This window comes from Ahaetulla prasina, chromosome 6 (assembly GCF_028640845.1).
Source record: "Ahaetulla prasina isolate Xishuangbanna chromosome 6, ASM2864084v1, whole genome shotgun sequence".
In the NCBI taxonomy this organism is placed as follows: domain Eukaryota; kingdom Metazoa; phylum Chordata; class Lepidosauria; order Squamata; family Colubridae; genus Ahaetulla; species Ahaetulla prasina.
The window spans coordinates 80,566,849-80,593,678 of NC_080544.1; the positions used below are offsets into that span (position 1 = coordinate 80,566,849).

At 36.8% G+C, this 26,830-nt stretch overlaps 1 protein-coding gene across 1 annotated transcript; it reads right to left on the reverse strand.

Moving 5' to 3' along the window:
- Positions 1-5,126: 5,126 nt before the first annotated feature.
- PLSCR1 (phospholipid scramblase 1) lies at positions 5,127-26,378 on the reverse strand. The gene is made up of 9 exons (XM_058187009.1): positions 26,240-26,378; positions 21,676-21,706; positions 19,918-20,031; positions 13,741-13,877; positions 12,189-12,231; positions 9,455-9,675; positions 6,781-6,942; positions 6,127-6,285; positions 5,127-5,499 (listed from the first exon to the last, which is right to left on the reverse strand). The coding sequence occupies exons 2-9, from the start codon at positions 21,686-21,688 to the stop codon at positions 5,440-5,442; spliced, it is 909 nt and encodes a 302-aa protein (XP_058042992.1). The 5' UTR covers positions 21,689-21,706; positions 26,240-26,378; the 3' UTR covers positions 5,127-5,439.
- Positions 26,379-26,830: the final 452 nt, after the last annotated feature.

Here is a 26,830-nt window from a genome sequence, read left to right on the forward strand (position 1 = left end):
TGATAAGAAAACTGCTTTGCACACATAGAATATTCAACTTGCTCAGATGTGCTTGCAAACATATTGCCATAATGCGTGTCAATTTATGTATGGTTAATCAGGATCACATGCTTGCCTTCTGATACTCTGTAACCCATAAACCTCAATAAAAGGGTTTGTCTGGAGCTAGCTCGGGGCTCGCTCATCTCGAGGAGAATTGGACGCAGCGTATTCATTTCTCACTTCGTCTGGTACGGAAGGCCAGACCCTTTCGTGGCGAGCCCGCTGGCTGCGAGAAAAGCCACAGTATGAAACTATGATCAAACAACAGATCATTTCTGTCAGTGCTGAGTATACTTTAGCAATCTCAAATCTTAGTTTTGATTCTGCCATAATGCCAAAAAGGGGATTTAAGACACAAATATCTTCATTTTTTGCAGACATCCATTATCCGGTCAACATCAAATCACAAAATACATTGTTTACATGTCATGGCACATCATAATAACAGACCAGACATTTTTGAGACCTGACATTTACTGTGCAACCATGGCAGAGATACTATAAAAATAAAAAATATATATGTATGTATGTATGTGTATATATATATATATACACATATATACACAATATATGTGTGTGTATATATATATATATATATATATATATATATATATATATATATATATATATATATATATATATATATACACACACACACGCACACATATATACACACATATATATACGTGTATATATATAACCATATACACATATATACACAATCAGAGCACAAAAAAACCCCCATCCAATCAGAGCACAGCCAAGCTCCCACCCAATCAGTTCAAACCCCCACTAGCAGTTAAAAAGGAAGAAACAGCTGCAATCACACATTGCTCTCAGAAGCACGAAGCTGAAGCCTGAAGATGATGAATGAGACTTCGTCGAAATGTCGCCAAGACACTTCCAATCTTACGCGGGAGAAAACCCGAATAACCAAAGACCTACATGCAAACACCCGCGAAAACCTCAGAAAACATATATATATATATATGAAGCTGAAGCCTGAAGATGACGAATGAGACTTCGTCGAAACGTCACCAAGACACTTCCAATTTTACGCGGGAGAAACCTGAATAACTAAAGACCTACATACAAACACCCGCAAAAACCTCAGAAAACATATATATATATATATATATATATATATATATATATATATATATATATATATATATATATATATATATATATATATATATATATATATATATATATATATATATATATATATATAAAATTTAGTTCTTTAATTTATTAATGGTTGCAAAAATGGGGCTTCTTGTAAAAATATGGTGACCTGCCATATGGCCATCACAACTTAACTACTGTAATGGGCAGGTTCCATTGTAGTCATATGTCAAGAACTACCTGTATTTTCTCTAAGCAGTGAATTGAACTTCAATTGCATAATCAGAAAAAACTAATTCCTTCCATATAGATTGAATATTCTATTCCTTCATTTATTCATTCATTCCTCACATTTCTATACTGCCCATCTACTTAAGTGACTCTGGGCAGACTACAATGAAAACATGTCACCATCATAAAAAAACCCAAGAACCAAGTTAAAAACAAAATTAAAATGTAAGATTACAGTATTAAAATTTAAAAAGGTGGAGAGAACACCCTCACAACACCAACCATCCCCAGGGTTCCCTAACACCTTTTGATCCCCATGCCAATTGGCAGAGCAGTTCTTAATACTCTTTATGAAGGCCAGAAGAGTGGGGTCCAACTTCACCTTTGGAAGTATGCTGTAGGAGCAATGGCAGAGAAGGCTCATTTGTAGCCCATGTCTTCTGTGAAATTGAATTTTAGCAAAATTATTGAAAATTGGCCTGAGATTTTTTAAAGGAAAGTGTATATACATCTTTTAAATACATAAATAATCTGGTTTTCATGATATTTTTATTGCTAAAGGCTGCTAGTTTCTCTAGATCATCATGACTGTGTAATACTTTATGTAAACTGACTGGTAACACAACAGAAAATAGCATTTATTGTTGATCTGTAGATTGACAGGTATGACCCAGGAAATCTTGTGGGAAATAAGAATTGAAGCAATTCTTAAAAGGACAATTCCTTGCAATAGGTCAGTGCCTTCTGCAGGTTGAAGTAATTACACTTTCGATAGCTTCCAAAGGAAGTCTTAATTATTTATAATTATTATGATGTGACAGGAGAGAATAATCCTTGTGAAAACTTACCAGTATCTGTAATATTGCAACATGTTGCATTTCATGAGAACAATATACAGTAACCTATTTAGAAAGGAATGGAATAATCTTCAAATATGTAACTATTTCTTTTGCAGATGTGGCTTCAAGAAAGACCCAGTCTTGGAAATAAAATATAATTTCTTTTTAGATACAATTAAAAGCCACAGTAACCAGATTTTCCTTGCTTTGCTTGTTAATTGGTGCAAAAAGTAATTAGATCTCCTAATTTTATTTAAAAATCCATTTTATATACATTATTATAAACTGTGACCTTTATAGCATTAATTTTGCTGGTCCTGTACAGTAAATCATCTTATGCTTTCTAAATATCAAAAAGTAAAACTATGAATAATAAATTTATTCATATTCAATTTATTAATCTAACAATAAACAATTGAGAAGGTATGTGGAATGTACCACAAATAATATTTAATGCTTTTATTAACAATATTTAATCCTGAAGAACACTTGATAGTCACACTGATTGTTTCAAATCCAGTGGGAGATAATATAACTCTGAGATCTTAAGGTAAAGGTAAAGGTTCCCCTTGCACATACGTGTTAGTCATTGCTGACTCTAGGGGGCAGTGCTCATCTCCGTTTCAAAGCCAAAGAGCCAGCGCTGTCCGAAGATGTCTCCGGCATGACTCAATGCCAAAGGCGCACGGAACGCTGTTACCTTCCCACCAAAGGTGGTCCCTATTTTTTCTACTTGCATTTTTACGTGCTTTCGAAACTGCTAGGTTGGCAGAAGCTGGGACAAGTAACAGGAGCTCACCCCGTTACATGGGAGCACTAGCGATTCGAACCCGAGCTGCCGACCTTTTGATCGACAAGATCAACGTCCTAGCCCCTGAGCCACCACATCCCTAGTGAGATCCTCTGAGATCTTAGAGTATGCAAAAAATGTACCAAGTGATGAGACAAAAGTAGGCTTATCTGTCCCTATCTGCATTTTTTTCTGAGTGATTTCAGCTATTGACAGAAAACATGGAACTTTCCTTCTTCTTTGCTGGCATTTCTGTCCTGAAGCAAAAATGGTGCTAGTACAGGCAGGAGTCCTACCCTCAAAACGACGCTATAGAGCACTGCACACCAGAACAACTAGACACAAGAACAGTTTTTTCCTGAAGGCCATCACTCTGCTAAACAAATAATTCCATCAACACTGTCAGACTATTTACTGAATCTGCACTACTATTAATCGTTTCATAGTTCCCATCACCAATCTCTTTCCACTTATGACTGTATGACTATAACTTGTTGCTGGCAATCCTTATGATTTATATTGATATATTGACCATCAATTGTGTTGTAAATGTTGTACCTTGATGAACGTATCTTTTCTTTTATGTACACTGAGAGCACATGCACCAAGACAAATTCCTTGTGTGTCCAATCACACTTGGCCAATAAAATTCTATTCTATTATTCTATTCTATTCTATTTTTTTTAATTTTTATTTTTTTTATTTACATTTATATCCCGCCCTTCTTCGAAGACTCAGGGCGGCTTACAGTGTGTAAGGCAATAGTCTCATTCTATTTGTATATTTACAAAGTCAACTTATTGCTCCCCCAACAATCTGGGTCCTCATTTTACCTACCTTATAAAGGATGGAAGGCTGAGTCAACCTTGGGCCTGGTGGGATTCGAACCTGCAGTAATTGCAGGCTGCTGTGTTTTAATAACAGGCTATCTTACAGCCTGAGCCACCACGGCCCATCTTGTCTGGGCCTGGAGCTTTTCCTGGCTTTTGTCTGTGAAATAGATTTTGCACCTCATTCTCTGTAATCAAGAGGCGGTGGGCTCAATGGGATGGGGTAGGTTGTAGGATGCTTAGCTGTTGTTGGTGTGTCTGAGATGGGATTGTGGAGATGGGTGGCAGTAGGACAGTTGGCACTTATAATTGGAATAGCTTGCCTCTGGAAGTTGTGAGTGCTCCATCACTAGAGGTATTAAAGAAGAGATTGGACAGCCATTTGTCCAGAACAGTATTGGATCTCCTGCTTGAGCAGACGGTTGGACTAGAGGACCTCCAGGGTGCCTTCTGACTCTTATACGGTTATACTGTTATACTGTATACAGTAACAGTTATACTGTTACTGTAAGTATGGGTTAAATTTATCAATATTTATCAATATTTACTATATTAAAATTAACATGGATACAGTATAGAATATTTATTGTCATGTAAAAACAGCAATATTAAATCCATTAGATACTAACAAAAATAAAATATTTTCCAAGGTTCCTTGAACTACACTTTAATAAACAGAATCATCTAAGTCTAAGAAGTTTGAATTTGAAAACTGCATGAATAGTATCCAGTACTCAAGTATGATCATGTTTACTCTTTCCTGATATCAGATGAAGAAAGCACATTTGGTGTAATTTTTAAAAATTATGTTAGAATGTATCACAATCCTATAACAAGAATCAGGGTAGGAAATATTTAAAAAATTAGGAAGAGAGTATTCAAAAAGTACGGTACATTCATATTATTACAACACTGTAATACAGTCATATTCCAACATTGTGGCATTCAACTGTTTGCAAAATAATTGTAAAAATGTAAAAAAGAGTTGTAAAAGTGATATTCTTCCTGGTACACTATTTTTATTTCTGCACACTTAGGATAAAAATGCATAAACACCTGTTCAGTCTTACAAACACTATCAGATTCAATGTGTATTGTAATGGTAAATGTGATCTATCTTAAGAAATACTCAAAATACAAAAACCTCATTTTAAAAATTCACTTTATATATTCACCATGTACAAAATATAAATTTGATTTTTACTTCAAGTTACAGTACAAAGAATAACATTCACATTAACACTATTTGAAATAATGTTGAGGATGCATGGTAAGTTCTCACTTTTAATATAGGTAAAGGTAAAGGTAAAGGTTCCACTGGCACATATGTGCTAGTCATTCCTGACTTTTAATATAAATATGTATAATCACTTCAATATGTCATTATACATAACTATTAATTCTAAAATAGCCTTCATAATTTAGAAGAAATTTGAAATTGTACTTATGTAGTAGCTATGGTATAATGCCAAAAGTAAAAGGGTGTTTAATGAAAATCTCTTATAAGAGACATCCACTGAAAATAAAAAAATGATGAAACTACTTCACTGGAACTTCTTACAATGGAGATTGTACTCTGTTACCAGACTCCAGCACGTTGTTGCCGATTTTGTCCTGTATGTTCAAAAAACATGAAATCCTATTGAAAAGAAAAACAAATAGGGAATAATTAAGTAAATTGCTAGCTAAAATTCAGACATTCTTCTACTTTACTCAACAGTTTTCTTTTAATGAAAAAAATCTTTACGGTAGAATTCATGGAAACCGACATACCATGGTACAACTTCCCCAACTCTCATGTTCTGAGGAATTATTGGGGCTACAGATTCCAATATCTCTAATCTAAGGGGTTTGGAAAGTGTGGAGAAGACTACAACATGCGCTGCTTCCATCCTTAAAATTGCAACTCTTTCGGCAGTCCATTCCATACCCTTGAAAATTTTATCTAATCCAATGTGCTTTGGAAATTTGGGAGCTCCTTCCAGAACTGGTAGCAAACTTAACACTTGAGATAATTAGATAACTTCCTCTGGCAGACAAAAGAATTTAGCAATTGTCCTGATGTTTCAAAAAGAAACTCTGTTCAAGCTGCTATAGTAAATTCCATTAGGAACTCCACTAATATATATTACACCAGGGCGAAGAGGAAAAAAGTCCTGATAGGTCATGTGATGCTGCGAGTTTGACATGTGAGTATTACACTAAAATACTATTTTTGAATTATACAATTAGTGAATAATACAGTATCTGAGAATATTATACTTACTATAAGGAAGCAAGCTCCAAGCATAACAGCTTTCATTTTCACATCAAGATCCATTGGAAACTGGATTCCAAAGTTGTCAGCATCTGTAAAAGCCTCCCTCACGAAACCAGTCCACTGCTTGGAAATTCTTCCAACTTGGTTCTCATCTAAAGATAATACCTAGTTCAGGAGAAAATACAGGAGAAAATTTATAAAGTTGAAAATTCAAGTATCTTGAAGCAGATATCACTTTTCATGTCAGTAAGAAAAACAGTGTAATAATAAAACTGTAAACAAAAAAATCTTCGGAAATCAAATCAATATTCAGTAGATGTAGGAAATCTTTACAATATTAATAAAACAATAATAATAAGATATTCTAAAACAAGTTAATCAAACATTCATAAAGCTTTAAAATTTTCCTTGTTCCTCATTCCATTTAATCAAAAAGAATATACTTCCTGAATATAACTCATTCTATATGTGATTTTTTTTCTCTGAGGCTGGAAATTTCCCTCAAACTAGTAATAATTCTATATAGAAGAACTATAAGATTTATCCTATGCCACCAAACCATTGTACCAAGCAATAAAATGGGCAGGCTGGTTTTCTATATCAGACACAACATGATTAATCTATTAAAAAGTAGAATATTAACATCTAGTGTTAATTCACCTCAAAATCAATATCTGAACAACAGCTGCAGACTACACAGGGCCCAACAATTTTCAGTACATCTTCCCGGGCTTCATTCTGGATTACAAATTTTGGCAAACAAGGATCCCAAGTCTGTTTAACATATCCAACTGGTGTGCCTAAGGGAGCATGAACTTCAATCTTTAAAAAGTAGAAAAGAGAGATGAAGAGTTAAGGCTACACAAAATTCATTAAAAAGGCAATACATTTATAACAAAAGCTTGTTCTCATTCAGCCCACTCGTTCATAACTCTTGCATGAAATCCTAGAGTGACATATGGTTTTGAAGGCAGACCCCAGATCCCTTCAGAAGATGCTACCAAATTTTTAAAATATAAGAATACATAAAAATAATTACTACCTTACTTTTTAATGAATCCAGTTTAATATTATGTTTACATTTAGTTTTTGTCCTATATTACCTATGCTTTCCAGTACACTCCTAGTATATAATTCAAAGGCTAAGTGTGTCTCTTAGCCTGGAAAACAAAACAACCAACTGTTAACACACTGCTTTTCAAGGTGCATGAAGTCAGACAAGTCCAAAGCACTGAACAGGCTGGACTACATGAAAATTTTAAATGCTTTAAAAAATGGGGCTGCATCCCTTGACTATGCCATAAATTCTTCTGTATTTCTATTTCTGTTCACCCTGAATTCAATCCACCAAGTGACAATCAATTCTTGTCATATATTGATCTCAACCCAATCCAGCAACCTGATTTTTAGCATAGAATAGAACAGAACAGAACAGAACAGAACAGAATAGAATTTTTTATTGGCCAAGTGTGATTGGACACACAAGGAATTTGTCTTGGTGCATATGCTTTTGAAAATCAAAAGTAATTTTTAACAATCCAGGATATTCAAGTAAGAAGCAGAAATGACAGCACTGAGGGGAGTATCCAGACAGAAGTAATAGATGGCCAATTAAGTTTCATCATCAATGATATGCCTGTTAGACTAAGGTCTTATATGGAATGTCTGACATCTGCAGCCATGCAGATTGGATAAGACAGTGTAAGATATTTTACTAGAAGAGTACTCAAATCTTCTTCTCAAAATAAAATTCCCTATACCACCAGGCTTGAAATTTTAGGTCTAGATACTTGATTTAAGAGGAGAAGGCATATATACATTGTATAAATCTTGGTTAACAAACAACTACTAATTAAATGACTTACTTTTCATGCTATGTACAAAGTATTAAATTTATTAAACATATGAATTTTCTATTTGTTTGCTTTTTTCCACGCTTTGATTTGCATATTACAAAGAGAACTATCATAACATAACATAACATCAGAGTTGGAAGGGACCTTGGAGGCCTTCTAGTCCAACCCCCTGCCCAGGCAGGAAACCCTACATCATCTCAGTCAGATGGTTATCCAACATTTTCTTAAAAATTTCCAGTGTTGGAGCATTCACAACTTCTGAAGGCAAGTCGTTCCACTTATTAATTGTTCTAACTGTCAGGAAATTTCTCCTTAGTTCTAAGTTGCTTCTTTCTTTGATCAGTTTCCACCCATTGCTTCTTGTTCTACCCTTAGGTGCTTTGGAGAACAGCCCGACTCCCTCTTCTTTGTGGCAGCCCCTGAGATATTGGAACACAGCTATCATGTCTCCCCTAGTCCTTCTTTTTGTTAAACTAGACATGCCCAGTTCCTGCAACCGTTCTTCATATGTTTTATCCTCCAGTCCCCTAATCATCTTTATTGCTCTTCTCTGCACTCTTTCTAGAGTCTCAACATCTTTTTTACATCGTGGCGACCAAAACTGGATGCAATATTCCAAGTGTGGCCTTACCAAGGCATTATAAAGTGGTACTAGCACTTCACGTGATCTTGATTCTATCCCTCTGTTTATGCAGCCCAGAACTGTGTTGGCTTTTTTAACAGCTGCTGCACACTGCTGGCTCATATCTAGATGGTTATCCACTAGGACTCCAAGATCCCTCTCACAGGTACTACTATTGAGCAAGGTACCACATATACGGTACTGGTGCATTTTGTTTTTTTGGCCTAAATGTAGAACCTTACTTTTTTCACTGTTGAATTTCATTTTGTTAGATAGCGCCCAATGTTCAATTGGGCTGTCTCCTACCAATGTTCAATGCTGTCTCCTATCATTGCCTTGAAGGCAACACAAAGGAGAAGAAAAGGTAACGCAATGAAACTGGACTCAAAGGTACAAAAGTATGTAATTATTGCTTAGATAAAAACTTAATCTACCTTTAATACTAATGTCCCTCTATTTGAATTTTTCTTTCTCCAAATTACCACTGTGGAGGAATATCGAAGTCCAAGTTTGCTCCAATAAAAAGGGGAGGGCAACTTTTATATGACATCAAAAGGTGCTGGAAAGTTCTTTGATAGAAAAAGGGTCCAGCAGGTAGACCAAGGCATTTGGAATTTGACAATTGAAAAGTCAAAGGCAGTGGGAAAACATAAATAAGAATAAAGAAACATGAAGGAAATGGTGGCTTTTGAAGTAAAGCTAAGAAACACGGGGAAGTGGCTTAAAAGTGAATAGAAACCCAGTGTAAGAACTGAAAGAACATTATCTTATTGGCTGTCTCCCAAATCAATATCCGTTATTTTGAGGATCTTAAATTGGCTTTGCCAAAAGAGTCATGGAACATCAAGTGATTCACCTCCTGTAAACAGCAAGGAAAACAGCAACTGGAGCATCGCAGGGGTCGCATGAGGTTTATGACTTCCCGGCCCATATTGTCCATGATTTTCATTGTAAATGGTCGCGATGGTCCGCAGCAGTTCAAAGTGCAACAGTCATTTTCCTCAGCGGCAAAATACACCCTTTGCCCCATCGCATTTTTAATTTCATATTTGTTAGCAGTCTCAAAGCCAGTAATAACTGAAACAAAGAAATATACGTACATAAAGCTGTTTGGTCAATTCACATATTTCACAGTTAAGCTATTTCTCTTTCCAAGAATGCTAACTTAAGTCAAGAAAATAATCTGCAAAGTTCTACTTTAGGCTATAGGGCAGTGAGAAGGACAAACAAAAAGAATCAAAGGCAATCATATTTGATATGGTTTTATGGATGATACTAGGATGTTTTAGCTCCTAATCCAATGTTCCCAAGTACTTCCAATCCCTTCACTAGAGACACACAATTTAAAGTAACAGATTTCCATGTGTTCCTAAAACCTTGGGGAACCTTCCATTCTCTAACTTCCCAAAAATAATTGGACTTTTAATTTCTAATTTTTGATGTGATAAAATATATGAAATGCATGATCAGAGAGAAATCATATCAACTATAGATAATTTCATTCCATTTACCTGTAATAAAAATCACATTTAGTTCATGGAGTGCTTTGCGGGCCAGGCAAAACTATGTTCAAAAGGAAGGTTTGAAGGACATTCTTATTTCCATTCATTAAAAGTTGGTTAGGAATATTTGCACAATTGTAAGATCTGATAAAACAGGATCGTCATGTGCACAAAGGTTTCCACCGGCATTCAAGAAACAGCCAGAAATCAAGGAGAGAGCAGCTCATGGAGAGAATAAGGAAGCTCCCTGATGTTTGGGGCAAAATACACACAGGCAGTATACACACATGTCCATCAGCCAAGTATGTCTGGCAGGCCAGGTTAGAAACTCGATTTCTGGCTCCCATTGCTTGATCCAGAGGGAACTAATGGAACAAATATTCTCAGCTTTTTCCTGGACTCAGACAACACAATTAGAGTTTCCTTTCCCTAAGTCAATGCCGAGGCAACTAAAATAACCTATTTCCAATCTACAGCACTGTGGAGGAATAATATTTTTTTCTTTCTTCAAAAGGAACTTCACCTATTTTTTTTAAAGCCCTGACAGAAAGTGACAGAAATATAGAAATAAGGTTGTTTTAGTTTAGTATGTTCCAGGAGCAAAAAAGCAGAACAATTTCTAGTGACCGTAAAGAATGTAATATATGAATGATATGAAAATGTTTCCTTTTTCAATTCATCTTTTCGAGATGGGAAATTCTTGGTTTTTCTCCCATGGATATGGGTGGTCTTTTTATTACACTGAAAAACCAATTTGACTGGATTGAAACTCTTTGGTTATATATAATCCCATACATAGGGGCATGACATACTGTTCTATCTGTATATATATTTCTCTGAGAAATTAAGAAGACAATGATTGTATATAGCAGGGGTATCAAACTCAAGGCCTGGGGGCCAGATCTGGGGGTGGTGGTGTTGCTTAGATCTGGCCCGCCCTACAAAGGACCAGCCCATGGTGCCTCTGTCAGCAAAAACAGAGCTCGCAAGGGTCGCAGGTGGACCTCCCGAACTCTGTTTTCACTGGCAGGAAGCCATTGCAACTGAAAACTCAGCTCAGGAGCCTGTTTTCACTGGCAGAGTGCTTGGGCTGCCACAGGTGCCGACATGAGTGATGACGAGCTGGCTGCACCCACCCCGGCCATGCCCACCCTGGCCCTCCAAGGTCAAACATAACTCTGATGCGTCCCTCAATGAAATCGATTTGACACCCTGGTATATAGCATTTTAATATATCTTTTTGCAGCATGACTAACATCAGGATTTGGAGAGTTTCTAAAGCTATTGTACTATATGTAGTCATTGAAAATGCAAATATCCATGAATTCAATTTCTGGTAGTGAGTATAAAGCTCACAGGATACAATTTGGCTAAAATACATTTGAAAAAAAGCCAAATATAGATAATTCTCAATTTACAACCATCTGCTTAGCGACTGCCTGAAGGTATACCTGGCCTTCACATTTATAACCATCATAGCATCCCCATGGTCATATGATCAAAATCTGGGCAACTGGCAACCAGCATATATTATGATGGATCACGTGATCATGATTTGTAGCTTTCCAAGCTGGCTTCAAACAATCAAAGTCAATGGAAAAGCCAGATTCACTTAAAACTACATGAACCGCTTAAAAACTGTGGCAAAAAGATTGTAAAATCAGGTATGATTTATTTAACTACTGCTTTGTAGTAGTTCTGTTTCCAATTATGGGTGTAAGTTCTGTAGGATGAAACCCATCATGTTCTATCTCCTAGTGGTCAGTGTAACTGTAACTCTTTCAGAAAAACATTACAATACAAGAAATGGTATTTCTGTCATGAGATACTTTTTGCCATTAAATACTCAAAATAACTAACTAACACAACAATGCAACACTTATAACAAGTAATATAATCCAAATCAAATTTAAGAATTATATTGAGCTTAAGTATCTATTTTTATTACATTACTAAATAGAAAATATATGTAGAAAAAATATATACACTATTAATAGAATTCTGTTCTCACATATAAAGGCTAGTAAAAGAAATAGTACATTTATCTGATTTTTTTTTTCAGAATAGCAAGTAGCATAAAATACCTACTTTCCAGAAGTTCAATTTGCTGATGGATTAATATTTGATCAATCTGTTATAAAGAGTTTTAAAAAATAAAATATTAGAACTGATATTAGAACTATAATATTAGAACTATAATCAGTGAATTCATTCTGCAACTAGTCTGTAAATTATCAATCTCATCATTTAAGAGAAGTACCTTAAATGAAAACAAAACTAAGTTATTTTCTTCTTGATAAATTTTCAGAATTAAAATAGGAATCTTATTTCAGCATCTGTCAGCCCTGAGGCCCTCCAGATAGCTGGACCATCACTCTAAAATATCTAACCAGTACAAAGAATTTGTAGAGGTTGCAGGTCCAACACATTTAAAGCACATCAGATTGGTTTGGCTTCAAATTATCGATGGTAGTAGAAGCAACAACTTTCACCAATCAAACTACAAAAAAAGAACTGGGACAACTTTATATAGAAGTCCTCTATACCATTCCAATCTTCTGGCAGCATCTACACCATCAAATAAAGTTGTCCTTTCATTACATTGTCTTCTCATGGCCATTCTTCTAAACCCTATACACCAGTGTTTGTCACCTTTCTAAATTAATGGGACATGTTTCACCTGCAGTGTCATGAAGTGCAGAAACATTCCTGCTCTACCTTTGACTTTTCTAAATATTTAGATATTTAAAATATTTAAATGTTTTTCTAAATATAGCTAGGCTGGTATTTAGTAACTGAGTGCATGCCTCGCATTGAGGACTGTTCAGGTTCAAGTTTAAGCAACTTTATACAGAGCTGGAAAACCTCATACCTAAAACCTTGGATATGGACTCCTTTATTCTAATACCCTCTAGAAGGAAGTTCTGCTTCTTTCTAGAGGATATTAGAGTCAAATATGTCCCCACTCTTCTAATGTTTTGAAAGGCTCTGAAGACCTCGATCTTTGCCCAAAATTTTGGTGAGCATGATTGAAGCCCCCATTTCTTTCTTTTTTCTGTTCTCATCCAGGTTTGTTATCTCTGCCATCTTTGTTCTTTTGTGGGTTGTATTGTTTTCTTTAATCTTTAACCATTTATGGACTTGCCAGAGTTTTTAGGTATTGGGCAGCATATAAATTTAGTAAATCACCATCAGCATCATGCTAAATGAATGAATGGCTTACACTTTCAGTGACCATACTTCCTTGAAAGAATAAAGGACAAACCAAGCATTTTTTTAACCAAAATTTATATCCTCATAAAAATATCTAAAATCAAATGGTATATGTAAATTTATCTTAAACATACAAGTCAGTTTCCATATTTTTCACATGACTGTGAAAAATCATGAATTAAGTGGTGAACTTTTTGTAGAGTAAAAGTTAAATGACCAAAAAAAAAAAAAAAGAGAGAGCAAAATAAAACTTTTTGAAAAATAAATAAATCTAAAGGGCACCCTTCTAAAATACAGTATTGTCTTTTATAATAAAGGACCCATGGTCTCCATATTTAAAACTCTTTGCCAAGATAAGCATAACTGTTTTCACACACTTTGAAGAAATTCAAATTATACTTTATCAGATAGAAGGAGAGGAAGATACCTGACTTAAATATTCCAATCCAGGAGGACAATTTGGAAGATGAGGTGGTTCGGGCATCCAAATAACGTGGGGGGCAGGTTGGCCATAGGTTGTTGGAGCTCCATAAGGAAGTGCATACGGGGGCTGTGCTGGAGCACCTTTTAGGAAAAGATGAAACAAAGTAGTTAAAAAAATATCTATGCAGATTTTTTTGTTTTATGTTTAAGCAATTAGGTTTATCAATGTTCAGGACGTATTATGCACAATTTTCTCCTCCATCACAAAGGAATAAAAAAACCCATACAGTATACGCATGTGTAGCATTTGAAATGAACAGTAGTTCTCTTTCTCCCTCACCCTATAATGAGACACACGATGGGTATCTGTACGATACATTACAATCATAAATTACACTAACACTTCTAAATTAAAAGGGAGAAAAGAACAAAAAGGATGAACACTGTATCACATATGATATATGTATTTTCTTTGTAGCGATACTTAGAGAAAGGAAGACTTCTTTGTCCATACTGTATGTGGACAGATTTTGGAAGATTTTCACTGGTTATTAATTTCTTTCCAGCATAAATCAAAGTGTGGGTTTTGACTTTTGATTGCTCCTGCTTTTAAAGATTAGCATGACAGCAGGTTAAAGGAAAAATTTTTCTGTGGTGGCCAGGCACCCCCATTCTGAAGTTCTGTTCCTAAGAAAGTTCATGCAGTATTTTATTATTATTCTCATTTATTCACCTAGTAGTGCTGGCCTGGAAACCAGGAGACTGTATTCTTAGGCATGAAAGGCCTAAGAAAGCCAGCGAGTTATAAGTTGTGAAAGTTGTAAAAGTAGGTTAGTCACATAGCCTGTCTGATTTTATGACCTTTATTGGTGGCAGCTGTTAAGCAAACCCTTAGTTGTTAAGCAAATCAGTTAGTCACTATGGGCATGGTTTTGCCAAAAACTGGAAGTAAATGCTGATTTTCAGCAAAACCATTGTAAAACAATATTACATGACCACCATGACACTGCAAACAGCCATAAATATGGCTCCATTTGCCAAACACATGAAGGGCAGTCACTTGACCAGCCAAGGGTTGTCCATCAAATCGTAATATTGGAGATCCAGAGACTGATTTTTCTTATGCTAATCAACAGGAAGAGTGAGTTTTAAATACTGGTTAAGGCATCAGAATAGACACCAAGGGACCCTGAGTTCTAGTCCCACTTTAGGCAAAAAAAAAGCTGGTGACTTTAGGCCAGCTCTCTTTCTCAGCCCTACGAATGAGGCAATGGCAAACCACTTCTAAAATCTTAACAAAAAATCTGCAGGGACTTGTTCAAGCAGTCACTTACTCAAAGGCACAAGGGGGGAAAAAATCAAAAGAAATAGGACTATGTTCCAACAAAAACTGACACATCATCCAGAAATGCTGGCAGAAGGCTGCAGGAGGCCATTGCATCTGAAAACAGAGCCTGACAAGGCTGCATGCAGCCCTCCCAACCTCTGTTTTTGCTGGCAGAGGCACCACGAGCCAGTCCTTTGCTGTTTCCAGGGGCAGCCCCATGGACCAGATCTAAGCACCCCACGGGCCAGATCTGGCCCGCGGGCCTTGAGTTTGACACCCCTGCATTATGTTATTATTAATTTACCAAGCTCAGTATTAACTTCCACCCAAGCTTTCAGATAGAGATCCTTTCCAAGGTTCAAACTGAAACCTTATACAAGCCGAGTACACTGAATACCTTCTACACACTGCAATTTTTGCCCCACACCATTTTCAAACCCAATCAATTGCCATCATTTTTTAAGGTAGACAAGGCCATTTCCACAATCTAAAAGCTGTATGCTTCTCCCCAGGGGCTTTTTAAATTCAGATGATTTACTGACTGAATTAGCTGAATGCATGCCTCTTCCAAGGGATGAAGGTATCTCTTTTATTATTTGAATATAAAAAGCCATTCAATGGTTGACATCATTCATATGAATGTCATTTTGAATTACTTGCCATGCCAGGAGGATCAATTTCAGTTTCAGAAGGCTAGCAAAACTATGCCTTCTACTATCCTTATTTACACAGCACCATTATCTTGGTCCTGTGCTATGCAAGATCTGCATGATGGAGAGCAAAGAGTACACCCTTCCAGGAAGCTTCTGATAAATTGGGAAAAACATGACTGCATTACAGTATAATCAGTCCAACAAGGAATTCATATTAAGGTATCAGATCCACATATTTTTTATACTTTTTTCCTCCAACTTGTTAAATCCTGCGTTATATTCCTTGGGGGTAATCAAGGTATCTATCAACATTGAGGAATATTTGAGAAATATGTTTTCACAAGTGATTTGCATTCATGGCTAAACTACTATCTTTACCTCGAAATAAAATAAGTCAGTAAGCAATCAATATTTAGATAAACAGATCTAAATTCACATCAAAATCTTGCACACTATCTTACTGGCATTTCCCTCCTCTAAGACGCATGTATTTGTACATCTATATAGTTTTTGAGTCTGTATGTGTTTGAGAGTGCCAATGTAGTGGTTAAGATGTTGGAGTAGGAGCAGAGAGACTCAGGTTCTAGTCCTGACTAGAAATGACTTCTCAGTCCTAGACTGAGACCTTGAAAAACATTTATCTACAAACTTTCATTAGACAACATACCATACAATCCATAACTTTCAATGAAAAGTACAGCAGTGGATTAATTGATAGGTAGATATGCATTTACACATATGCCAATAAACAGAAGGGTAAAGACAGAAAATGAAACATGAATTGAATTAATGACACAGATTAAAATTAATGGGCTGTAAAATAACAAAAAAACCATTTGTAAAATTGATTGATCCTCCATGTATACACACATACAACCATAGTCTTTTACATAAATGACTTTGTTTCTTATAGCCCTATATCAAACCTCAACATAAATGGGCTGGAATCTTGGTCAATGAGCAAAGCAGAAGGTTGACTCAGCTTTCCATGGTAAGTAACATGAGGACCCATATTGTTGAGGACAATATGCTGGCACTGTAAGCTTCTCAGAGAATGCTATAAAGCACTGTGGAGTGATATAAGTCTAAGTGCTATTGCTATTGCTACACCAACAAATGCAATCCTGGAACTCCCAGTAGCAGTTGTTGAGTGGTCTCATGGATCATTGAGTAGATGGAGTACCAGGTAAAGAGTGTGGGGTGCCTTGGTGAGGTGGGGAAAACCATGGGATTCCTGATGTAGGCCTTATAGGAGTGTATTTATATTCAAGAGCTGAAAATCATCCTTGCCAAAATCCAAGCAGATTTTCAATACCAGAATGGAGAGTCAATCATATACGGCCTATTCCAAGCCTACAAAGTTATCACCCATACCTCTGAGTCACTCCACACTTCTTATCTTACTGTTGCTTCTTCTTCACTGTGGTCCTGAAAATCCTCCCTGCAAGCAAGATTTTTAGAGCCAAAGTGGAAAGACACTCACATTCTATACCAGGCCTACCTGGGCTGTTACTTTACTGTGCTTCCCTTCCTCTCTGCTGAAATCTAAGCAGGATTTACAGCTCCTGAGTTGAGATACACTCAACTCTGTACCTATGCCAGGCCTCCTCTACCAGCCCATGGCACCCCACACTCCTTGCCTTGTCCCATTGCTTCTCCACTCTAGGACTGAACACCCTGCTTGGATTTTGGCTCCCTGTCTCTGGGAGTTGATTGAAAGAACTGCCTGTCAAAAGATTTCTTATCTCTTTCATGCATAGAGTTCAAATAGTGAATTTTTTTCAGTTCCATTGCTGAAGCTTGTCAAAGGAGTTTGGCTAACCCTTTGGTGAGCTGCAGGAACAGGCTTGAAACCTGTGGAATTTTAGGTCTGTTCCTGTAGCCTGCCAAAGGAGCTCAACTCTCCTTTGTGCACAGAGCCGAACTTTTGAAGGTTACAACTGTCCTGAAGACTTCAGTTTTGGTCCTGCATCCTGTTAAAGGATTTCAACTACCTTATTTTTCAGAGTATAAGATGCTCTGGACTATAAGATGCACCTACCCTTTTTGGTGAGGAAAACAAGAAAAAGAAATCTGCCTCCGCCTTCCAGCAATTTTGCCTCATTGCAGCAAGAAGCAAACAGCCTGCTTTACTTTCATTTTCAATTTCAGCATAATTTGATTAGCACAAGAAAAAAAAATCTGCTCCCAGCAATTTACCTCCTTGCAGCCTGTACAGCAATAGGCAATGGCAATCCCTGCAGCCTGAAACAGCTGAGAGTCAGGAGGTCAATCCAACAGCAACTTGTGCTAATTAGACTGTGCTGAAGCTGAAATGGGCTGTTTCTTCTTGCTGCAAGGGGGTAAATTGCTGGGAGGCAGAAGCCAAGGGGTAGGGGACAGTGGGTGGGCGGGGCTACATTTGGTGTATAAGATGCTCCCAAATTTTCACTCCCTTTTAGGGGGGGGGAAGGTGCGTTTTATACTCTGAAAAATACAGTAAGTTCCACAATTCCCTCCACATATAGAACAAAAATGTTCAGGAATTCTCCTGCATTGGAAAACCAGCATTCTCAATGGATGGATCATAAGCTCTTTACCGCAAAAATTGCAGACTGTGACAAAAAGGAGATAGAACTAACATCTATTTAATAGAGATGACAGTAATTTCCCTCATTTTCTTTCATAATTGCATCATTTACTCATTCCTTCACTCATTTATTTATCTTATTGTGCTACAGTATTCTCAGCAAAGGTAAGTTGACCACTTTCCATTAACTCATATATTATTATTTTGGGCATAACCTTGTATTCCTTCCTTTGCAGTTACAATAAACTTAGCTCAATGCAGAAAGCATGTTCTCCACTCACTAAAAATCAGGGGCTTGTTTGTTCTCTTTCACCTCAACTTTGACTTTTTTTTATTAAAAAAAATTGTTTTGTTCCTGCATGTCTTTAGCCCCAGGTAATTGATGGAACGCACCTGTCTTGAACTTTGGAATGGAATATTACTATTGTTTTTGCTTTTAATTATTATGTGCTGCCCAGAGCAACAATCTCTTTAAAATTGATAATAAGGCAATAAATACAGTTAAATAAGCAAAAAAATAATTTTATTTTTCTCTGCCCCTCTCTGTCTTGGTTAATGTATTTATCATCACTTCTGAAACCTTCACAAGTAAACTGAATGAACTCTCTTTAATTGTTTTGGTATGATCTTACTTTGGTTCCTCTTTTCCTCACCAGAAATCTTATTTTGCAACAATTTTACATTTTGGTGACATTTGCCCTGTTGAATGGGTATCACTGAACTTCCCCTTTCATATTACTAAACACAATGATAGATTTTTTAAAACAGTAAAACAGTAATGCTAATGATGGCTTTTAACAGCGTACAATTTTCTGTTAGATAAATTGATCAGATTCAGATAAAATATCAAAGTGTAGTTTAGTCCAACCTTTAGCTTCTAGGAATTGTAACCCCAAGAATACCCAGCCCAAAAGACTTTCCTTCAGTGTGAGAAAAGTTCTGAAAGCACCAGGAGCTAATTTTTGCCAATGAAGAACTACTAATTGTGTATGCTTAAGCAAAAATATAATTTTATTTTTCTCTGCCCCTCTCTGTCTTGGTTAATGTATTTATCATCACTTCTGAAACCTTCACAAGTAAACTGAATGAACTCTCTTTAATTGTTTTGGTATGATCTTACTTTGGTTCCTCTTTTCCTCACCAGAAATCTTATTTTGCAACAATTTTACATTTTGGTGACATTTGCCCTGTTGAATGGGTATCACTGAACTTCCCCTTTCATATTACTAAACACAATGATAGATTTTTTAAAACAGTAAAACAGTAATGCTAATGATGGCTTTTAACAGCGTACAATTTTCTGTTAGATAAATTGATCAGATTCAGATAAAATATCAAAGTGTAGTTTAGTCCAACCTTTAGCTTCTAGGAATTGTAACCCCAAGAATACCCAGCCCAAAAGACTTTCCTTCAGTGTGAGAAAAGTTCTGAAAGCACCAGGAGCTAATTTTTGCCAATGAAGAACTACTAATTGTGTATGCTTAAGCAAAAATATATTATAAGTTCGAAATGGAAAAGGCTGTGCAATGCTTGATCCCGAAGTGCCTGAGGGTGTGGAAGTTATGTAATGTACATACAACCCTAATAAAGGGACACAAAGTTTAACTGGAAATATTCCTACAAAATATTTACCAGGGAAAGCTTGTGGAGCAGGATATGGAGCCATTCTAGGAGCATATTGAGGATATCCATACTGTGGTTGTGGTCCAGGGTATCCAGCTACTGCTATGGGTACAGGATTATTTGCTAAAATAAAGGAAAGGCAGGTCAAATATTTAGAAAGCTTCTTTCATTTGTATGTACTTAGACATATATGAATTAAATAAATATATCTGCTTTTTTAACTTTTAAGAAATACTACTTTATTTGGGCAGTGGCAGAAATAATAACTAATTTCAACTTCGAAACATATGAAAAATATTGGACAGAGAAAGATACCAATCTACATTTTAGTGGACCACTGCTTGAAAGCAAAGAATGCTTAATGTGAAGGACAATGGGAAGGATATTTAACCTGATACAATAAGTTTTCACAACATGCTAATCTAGGCTGAAATGGGGTTGGGCATTTCCAGTGTGTTGTGGGACTCCAGCAATTACCTTAGCATGTTATAAGAACTTAGCCACCACGTCAATTTGCTGTAGAGTGTATTACTATCTCTCTGCATGAGTCAAAAAGAGCGGCTTGAAAACATTTACAGACTCCTCACATCCTGGATATAAACTGTTTCCTACCTTCAAAACGATGCTACAGACCATGCACACCAGAACTAGACACAAGAACAGTTTTTTCCAGAACGCCATCACTGTGCTAAACAAATAATTCCCTCAACACTGTCAAACTATTACTAAACCTGCACTACTATTAATCTTCTCATCGTTCCCATCACCCATCTCCTTCCACTTATGACTGTATGACTGTAACTTTGTTGCTTGTATGCTTACGATTTATATTTATATTGATTGTTTCCCGATTGCTTATTTGTACCCTATGACTATCATTAAGTGTTGTACCTTAGAATTCTTGATGAACATATTTTTTTCTTTTATGTACACTGAGAGCATATGCACCAAAACAAATTCCTTGTGTGTCCAATCACACTTGGCCAATAAAAAATTCTATTCTATTTTATGAATTTAGTATATTGTATGACTCCAACCCCTTTGTTCATACTATAGGTATATATTTTCCATGTGCTGCATTGATATCTTTGCTTGTCTTTTACGAAAGATGATTATGCAATTATCAGATGCAACTTACCATTCTAATGCTGGAATGAACATGTTTTATTTACTAAATATGTACAGTAGCCTTAGAAGCTACTGTAGATACAGAAACTCTAACAGGAAAAACTTACATAGTTCCAACTAAACTACCAGTATAAAGTAGGGGTGAAAAACTCTACAGGAGGGCTGTCAAACTCGCGGCCCATGGGCCGGATGCATCATGCATTGGCCACGCCCATGCCCATTTTATCAAAGGGGAAAGAAGTCCCGATACATCATATGATGCCGCTGTGACGATGTGAGTTTGACACCCCTGCTCTATAGCATTTTGAATTAAATCTCCAAGCATCATTTGTATACTAATATATTAGTTCCTCAACATTTAGTGAAGTAGGTTTCCCACACCAAATTAATAAAAGAATGCTTATATAAACAGTTGCTGAAGGACAGAGTTAGGTATATTCTCTGGAGCTTCCTTGAGACTTTTCCTGCAACCTACCAAACGTATTCAGCTCTAAAGTCTTAGCTATATATTCAGCTTTCTAACCCTTACCAGTTATTTTATGAAAATGGCCATAATGTATTTTTCACATTTCAATGCCAATTGCTCTACACCAACTATCCCTAAATTACCAATTGACAGAAAAAAAGAGTAATACTCACCTTTATTTTCCATAGTTATATACACTTGGTTCTGAAAAATAAATAAATTTAAAAGCCTTTTAAGTAAACTATAATATATTTATAGTAGCGTGCCTGTGAATTAGTTGCTAAAAGGAAAATGTTTACACAAGGTTAATGTCTCCATGTTTGTGCTTGAGAAAAATGTCTCTTACCTACTCTCTCTACAGACTGCACAACCTTTAAAGCACAATTATACCACCAAAGAAAAAGGTTATTTTACAAATTCTGGACCACTCTGTTTCCATTTTCAGTTTTGTGATTACCAACCAATGCAAGATTGCTTGAGAACAATATGAGCTAACAGAGTCTTCCCTAAGTTATAGTCTAAAAGTGGGAGGGAACTTGGGAATTGACTGGGAAAGCTATCTGGCCCGGATCCAATCAGTGCAGCTATATGCTTTTCAATTGCGCAATCATTTACATTTGAAGATGACTTTCCACAGAAGCCTAACTGTAGAATTTTAGTAAATCATTCCTAAACCCATTCTTGGTTACACTTTTATAAACTGTTCTAGATTATCTGTTATTTCTGCTTAACAAGATAGCTTTTTAATTTAATTAAGTTTTCCTGAAATTCAACTTGCAAGAGAAAACAACTGAGGGCACAGCTGTGTAAATCTAAATGAGACCAAATATTTACACATGGGGAAAACCAAGATAAAGTGTAAGTCATGTGCTAGCATGGATCTTTTATTAGATGGGCAGTGAATATATATAAATTAAAATTGTTGTTATTTGTCTTATCCCCATGAGTATACAATTACTGATTTTATTTGTCTATTTTTAGTTATATTTAGAAATCAACCATCTCCTTCACAGAGGCACTCCGGGCTATAAATAAAATATTAAAACATAAAAAGTTATAAAAACTGTAAAAGAGGCAATTCAACACTAAAATTTAATTAAAGGTTGGGGGACGGCCTTTAGGACACTAAACACCCCATGGCAGCATGTTTCCCTACAAGCTCCCAAGCAAGACAGCAGAGCCAGTTCTTTTGACATTTCTGAAAGACCAGGATAGTGGGGGATCTGTATCATCTTTGGTGGGGGAGGAGAATGGTCCAAAGGATGGAAGCAATGGCAGAAAAGGCTTCCTTAATAGACCCTGCCAGTCAGAATTCTTTAACCGGCTGATTCACAGCAAACGTTTTTCACGAATGAAGGCAAATATATGTGTCCCAGGATAATATTGCAGGGTCCAATCTGGGTCAGTCACCAGAACCAAAGGTTTCGTCTCCTGAGCTTTTGGACTCATGCCGTAGCTCATCTTGAGGGGACTTCTTTCCCGAAGATGGGTTCCGGCATGAGTCCGAAAGCTCAGAAGACAAATCCCTGGTTTTGGTTACTGACCCAGATTGGACCACGCAAACCTCCCTGCCTGATTGGGTAGGATTGACTGACATAATGTGGTGAAACCTGTTTTGTATAAACATTGTTATACCCATGCTTGGTTACATTTCTAGAAGCTGTTCTAGAATCTATGTTATTTCTTCGTAATGAGATAGCTTTTTAATTATATTGATAATTGCCTTTCATCGTGTTTTCCAGGCAATTCGATTTGCAAGAGAAAACAACTGATGGCACAGCTGGGTCAATCTAAAGAAGACCAAATATTTACACATGCATAAAGCCAAGATAAAGAGTAAGTCATGTGCTAGCATGGATTCTTTGTTACATGAGTAGTTAATGGGTGGGATAGGCCAATATAATGGAGTGAAAAAGTTCTGTATAATTATTCTTATACCAAAGCTTGGTTACACTTCTGGAATCTGAGAACATTTTCAGAAGGCTATCAGAAAAGATTTTTATTTCTGGACCCTCAAGTCGACTTTCTTTCTGGGATCCGCCAGTCAGAATTCATTAACGAATGGGTTTGCAGCATACCTTCCCTGCTGACCAGATAGGAAAAGCTGATGTATAGGGGCAATTGGCTCATGAAGTAATAATAAACAATATTATTATCATCATCACTACTCCATCCTTCAGTACATAGTACGTAGCAAGTCAGGTTGGACTTAGTTTTTGGAAACCTCCAAAAATTCCAAGATTGTCCATATAATTAAAATGAGTAAACCTGACCACAGAAGTCTTTTTTTTTCCTTTAAAAAAAGGGGAAAAAAAAAATACCTTATTTCTCTTCCAACTTATTTATGTGGAAATTTCTGAAATGACATCTGTGCCCTGCTTTAGACTATGCAGTATGAACAATATTCTACTAAAGAAAATTCACCGTCTTCTTCTAATGCTGCAGCATCTTCCTGATGACTAGTACATAGACATATTTATATGTTGACAGAGGGTACTTCATAATAATGCAGCTACTACTTCCAAACAGATTTCAAATCTATTTCCCTATTGTTCTGTTTGTTCAATCTAAACTAAAACTAAAGGCCATTTTATGACGAGTGATTTAATTTCTGACTTATAAACGTAACATGAAATTGTCAGGTGAAAGGTTACATGAAATAAAAGGAAGTGAAAGCTAGAACAAGAGTGCCTCCTAGTTCATTGAGGAATTTCCCTTTGCTGGAGGGCAGCAAAATAATTTGCTTTGCAGGATTCACAACCAATGAGTAATGTTACATGAGGCACTGGCAACCAAAATCAGTTCAGAATTCTATTACGAGCAGGGAAGGAAAACTACATTGTAGTGAAAGAATGGTTTTAAAAGTCAAGCATGTAATTTATGATTCTTTTGTATTCAAGAAACTTGAATACAAATTGAGATATTTATCTCAAGAAACCCTTCATACCATCTGGTTCCTGGTCAACCACCATTCTATAGTTATCTTCCTAAAAAGCTAGACATAGGAGCACCGTGTTGGGGGCATTTCAAAATTGCAGTAGTGCTAGACTGCTCAGCTTTAATCTTAAACTGCTTATGGAAAATCAGAAATAATAAAACACGAAACTAGGAAAAATGGCAGTGAAAAAACATTCCAATGAAATTGTGTCCTATTTAATAGTGCTGAAGCAGCAAGATGGTGACAACATGGTATCAAGCCCTTGATTTTTCCCAAGGGAACACACAAGAATTTGGAATTCAACATTTATTGCCTATATATGGAAGTAAAAGGAAGGGGGAAATACCAAGGAAAAAAGTGCTGCCTATTACTAAAGTCCGTTTATGACTCTGATCTGTTTTAGTACTTTTTAAAACAACACAAAAATGTTATTCCACTTGGTTCACAGGAGAATGAGGTGCAGGAATAACTGCAAAGAAAGAAGCTTGAAAGAAAAGATAACCATTTGGCATAACCCAACTCCTTCCTGCTGCAATCTCATAACCATAAAGAACTTTCTCACCAGCTGGTGGTGCACAGGAAAAGGAGGACAGTGAATCAGAAGAACAGCTTTGCTTATCAACATGTGCTGTATAATCAGGGCATCACCATTCAGAGTTGGAGTGAATAAAATAAAGGCACATTAGAAATTGTCTACATTTTAAAGAATATGGCAGATGCCTCTCAGTATACAACGATGTCAAAGCTAACTGATGTCATGTGACTTGAGACCTTGGAGTTGGGGAACTAAGGTGGGAAAATACTACATTAACTGTAATAAAGCTACATTTCATACTGAATGAGGAAACAAGATGAAGACAATACCATGGGAACATGGCTGAGAAAATTCTAGTTCCAGGTAGTGTTCAAATTGTTACTTGATTTAGGAGGGATAGAAGCTTTACAATTTAGAACAGAATAACAAGAGTTGGAAGGGACATCAGAGGTCTTCTAGTCCAACCCCCTGCTTAGGCAGGAAACCCTAAACCATTCCAGATAAATGGTTATCCAATCTTTTCTTTAAAACTTCCCAGTGTTGGAGCATTTACAACTTCTGGAGGCAAGTTGTTCCAGCACTTAGGTGCCAATCCCAAATATAGATAAGCATAGAAGACAAAACTTAGGGACCTGTGGTTTACCCTTTTAGGTGACCATAGTGTCTCTTTCTTAACTTCCTTCAACGCGAGGCAACTTAAATTAGCTGTTTGGGAGAGGACCCAAGGCAGTTCCAGAAGACGCTGTTGGGCAAAACGCTATGGCTACCCTACAGGATGGAGAGGAGATTGAGGCACGCAGCTGAGTAGCCCATATTGCCCTGGCAAACCCAAACACATACAAGACACAGCTCTCCTCCGTCTCAATCGTATGCCTGATGTTTGGTGTACGCAAATAATAATAATTTTAAAAACCGTAGGAAAAGTACCGTAAAGAATCGATTTTATCATTATTATTTCAAGATCGAACTGACAAACGGGAGAAAGAGGGAGCGGAAACAACGAAACAGAAACCGCTTTTGAGAGTAGCTTTCGTTTCTTCTGGTCTTTCAGTCCTAAGTCCCCAGGCGAAAAAAAACAACTATCTTAGCTGGAAAACAACCAGGTGGTAACTCTAGGGAACATCCATCGAGTAAATGCCCGACTCTACCACGAAAATACCTAACCTGACCAAGCTAAAGTTTTCCCCCCAATCGGTTGTGCGCTCCCCCGCCCCCATCATTGGACAGCCGCCCCCCAGCATCCACTTCTGTTCAATTTATTTACCTCGACCCGCGATCCTTGTACGTCTTTCAGATCCTTCCTTTACTAGAAAGGCGCAGCAGGGGAAGAAGCAGAACTTTCAACAGAAGAACTCTAGATGAATTTCCTTGGGTCAAAACCCTGGAGACCAAACACCCCGTAGATCACCAGAGGGGGCGATGTCTTTCTTCGGGATAAATACACGACGTAGGATCACGTGTTAGCCCTGCATCTTTAGGCAGAAAAAGCCAGCTGGGGTTGTATAGCAGAGAAGTCCTTCCTTTAGAAACAGGTTTGAAGACTGAAGACGATCCTGAGAGAAGAAGAGAAGAGGGAATCCCTACGAGCTGTGAAGTGGACTATTTAAACTCCAGAAACAAGGGTTCCCTAGTTTGTGGACGGTTGTCCTCTTGCCTTATTGAGAAAGAAAGTCTCACGGTTGTTGAGGAGCTTGCTTTCTAATGTTTGGAATTTCCGGCGCTGAACTAGACTCAGCCACAGTCTTATCTCATTGTCGGGAAAGTAGGGAAATAATTTGCCTACTGCAATTTCTTTTGGAATATATTTTTAACTTGTTGGGGAGTGGAAAATTCCTGAAGAGACCTTCTGTTTATA

Bases quoted from the DNA above. Each gene is read 5' to 3' on its own strand.
- PLSCR1 (XM_058187009.1), bottom strand. The intron at 6,943-9,454 runs GTGAATCACTTG...TACTTTTTAAAG, and splicing joins TTCCTTGCTGTTTACAGGAG to ATTGAAGTTCATGCTCCCTT. The intron at 6,286-6,780 runs GTGAATTAACAC...CTCCTGAACTAG, and splicing joins GTTCAGATATTGATTTTGAG to GTATTATCTTTAGATGAGAA.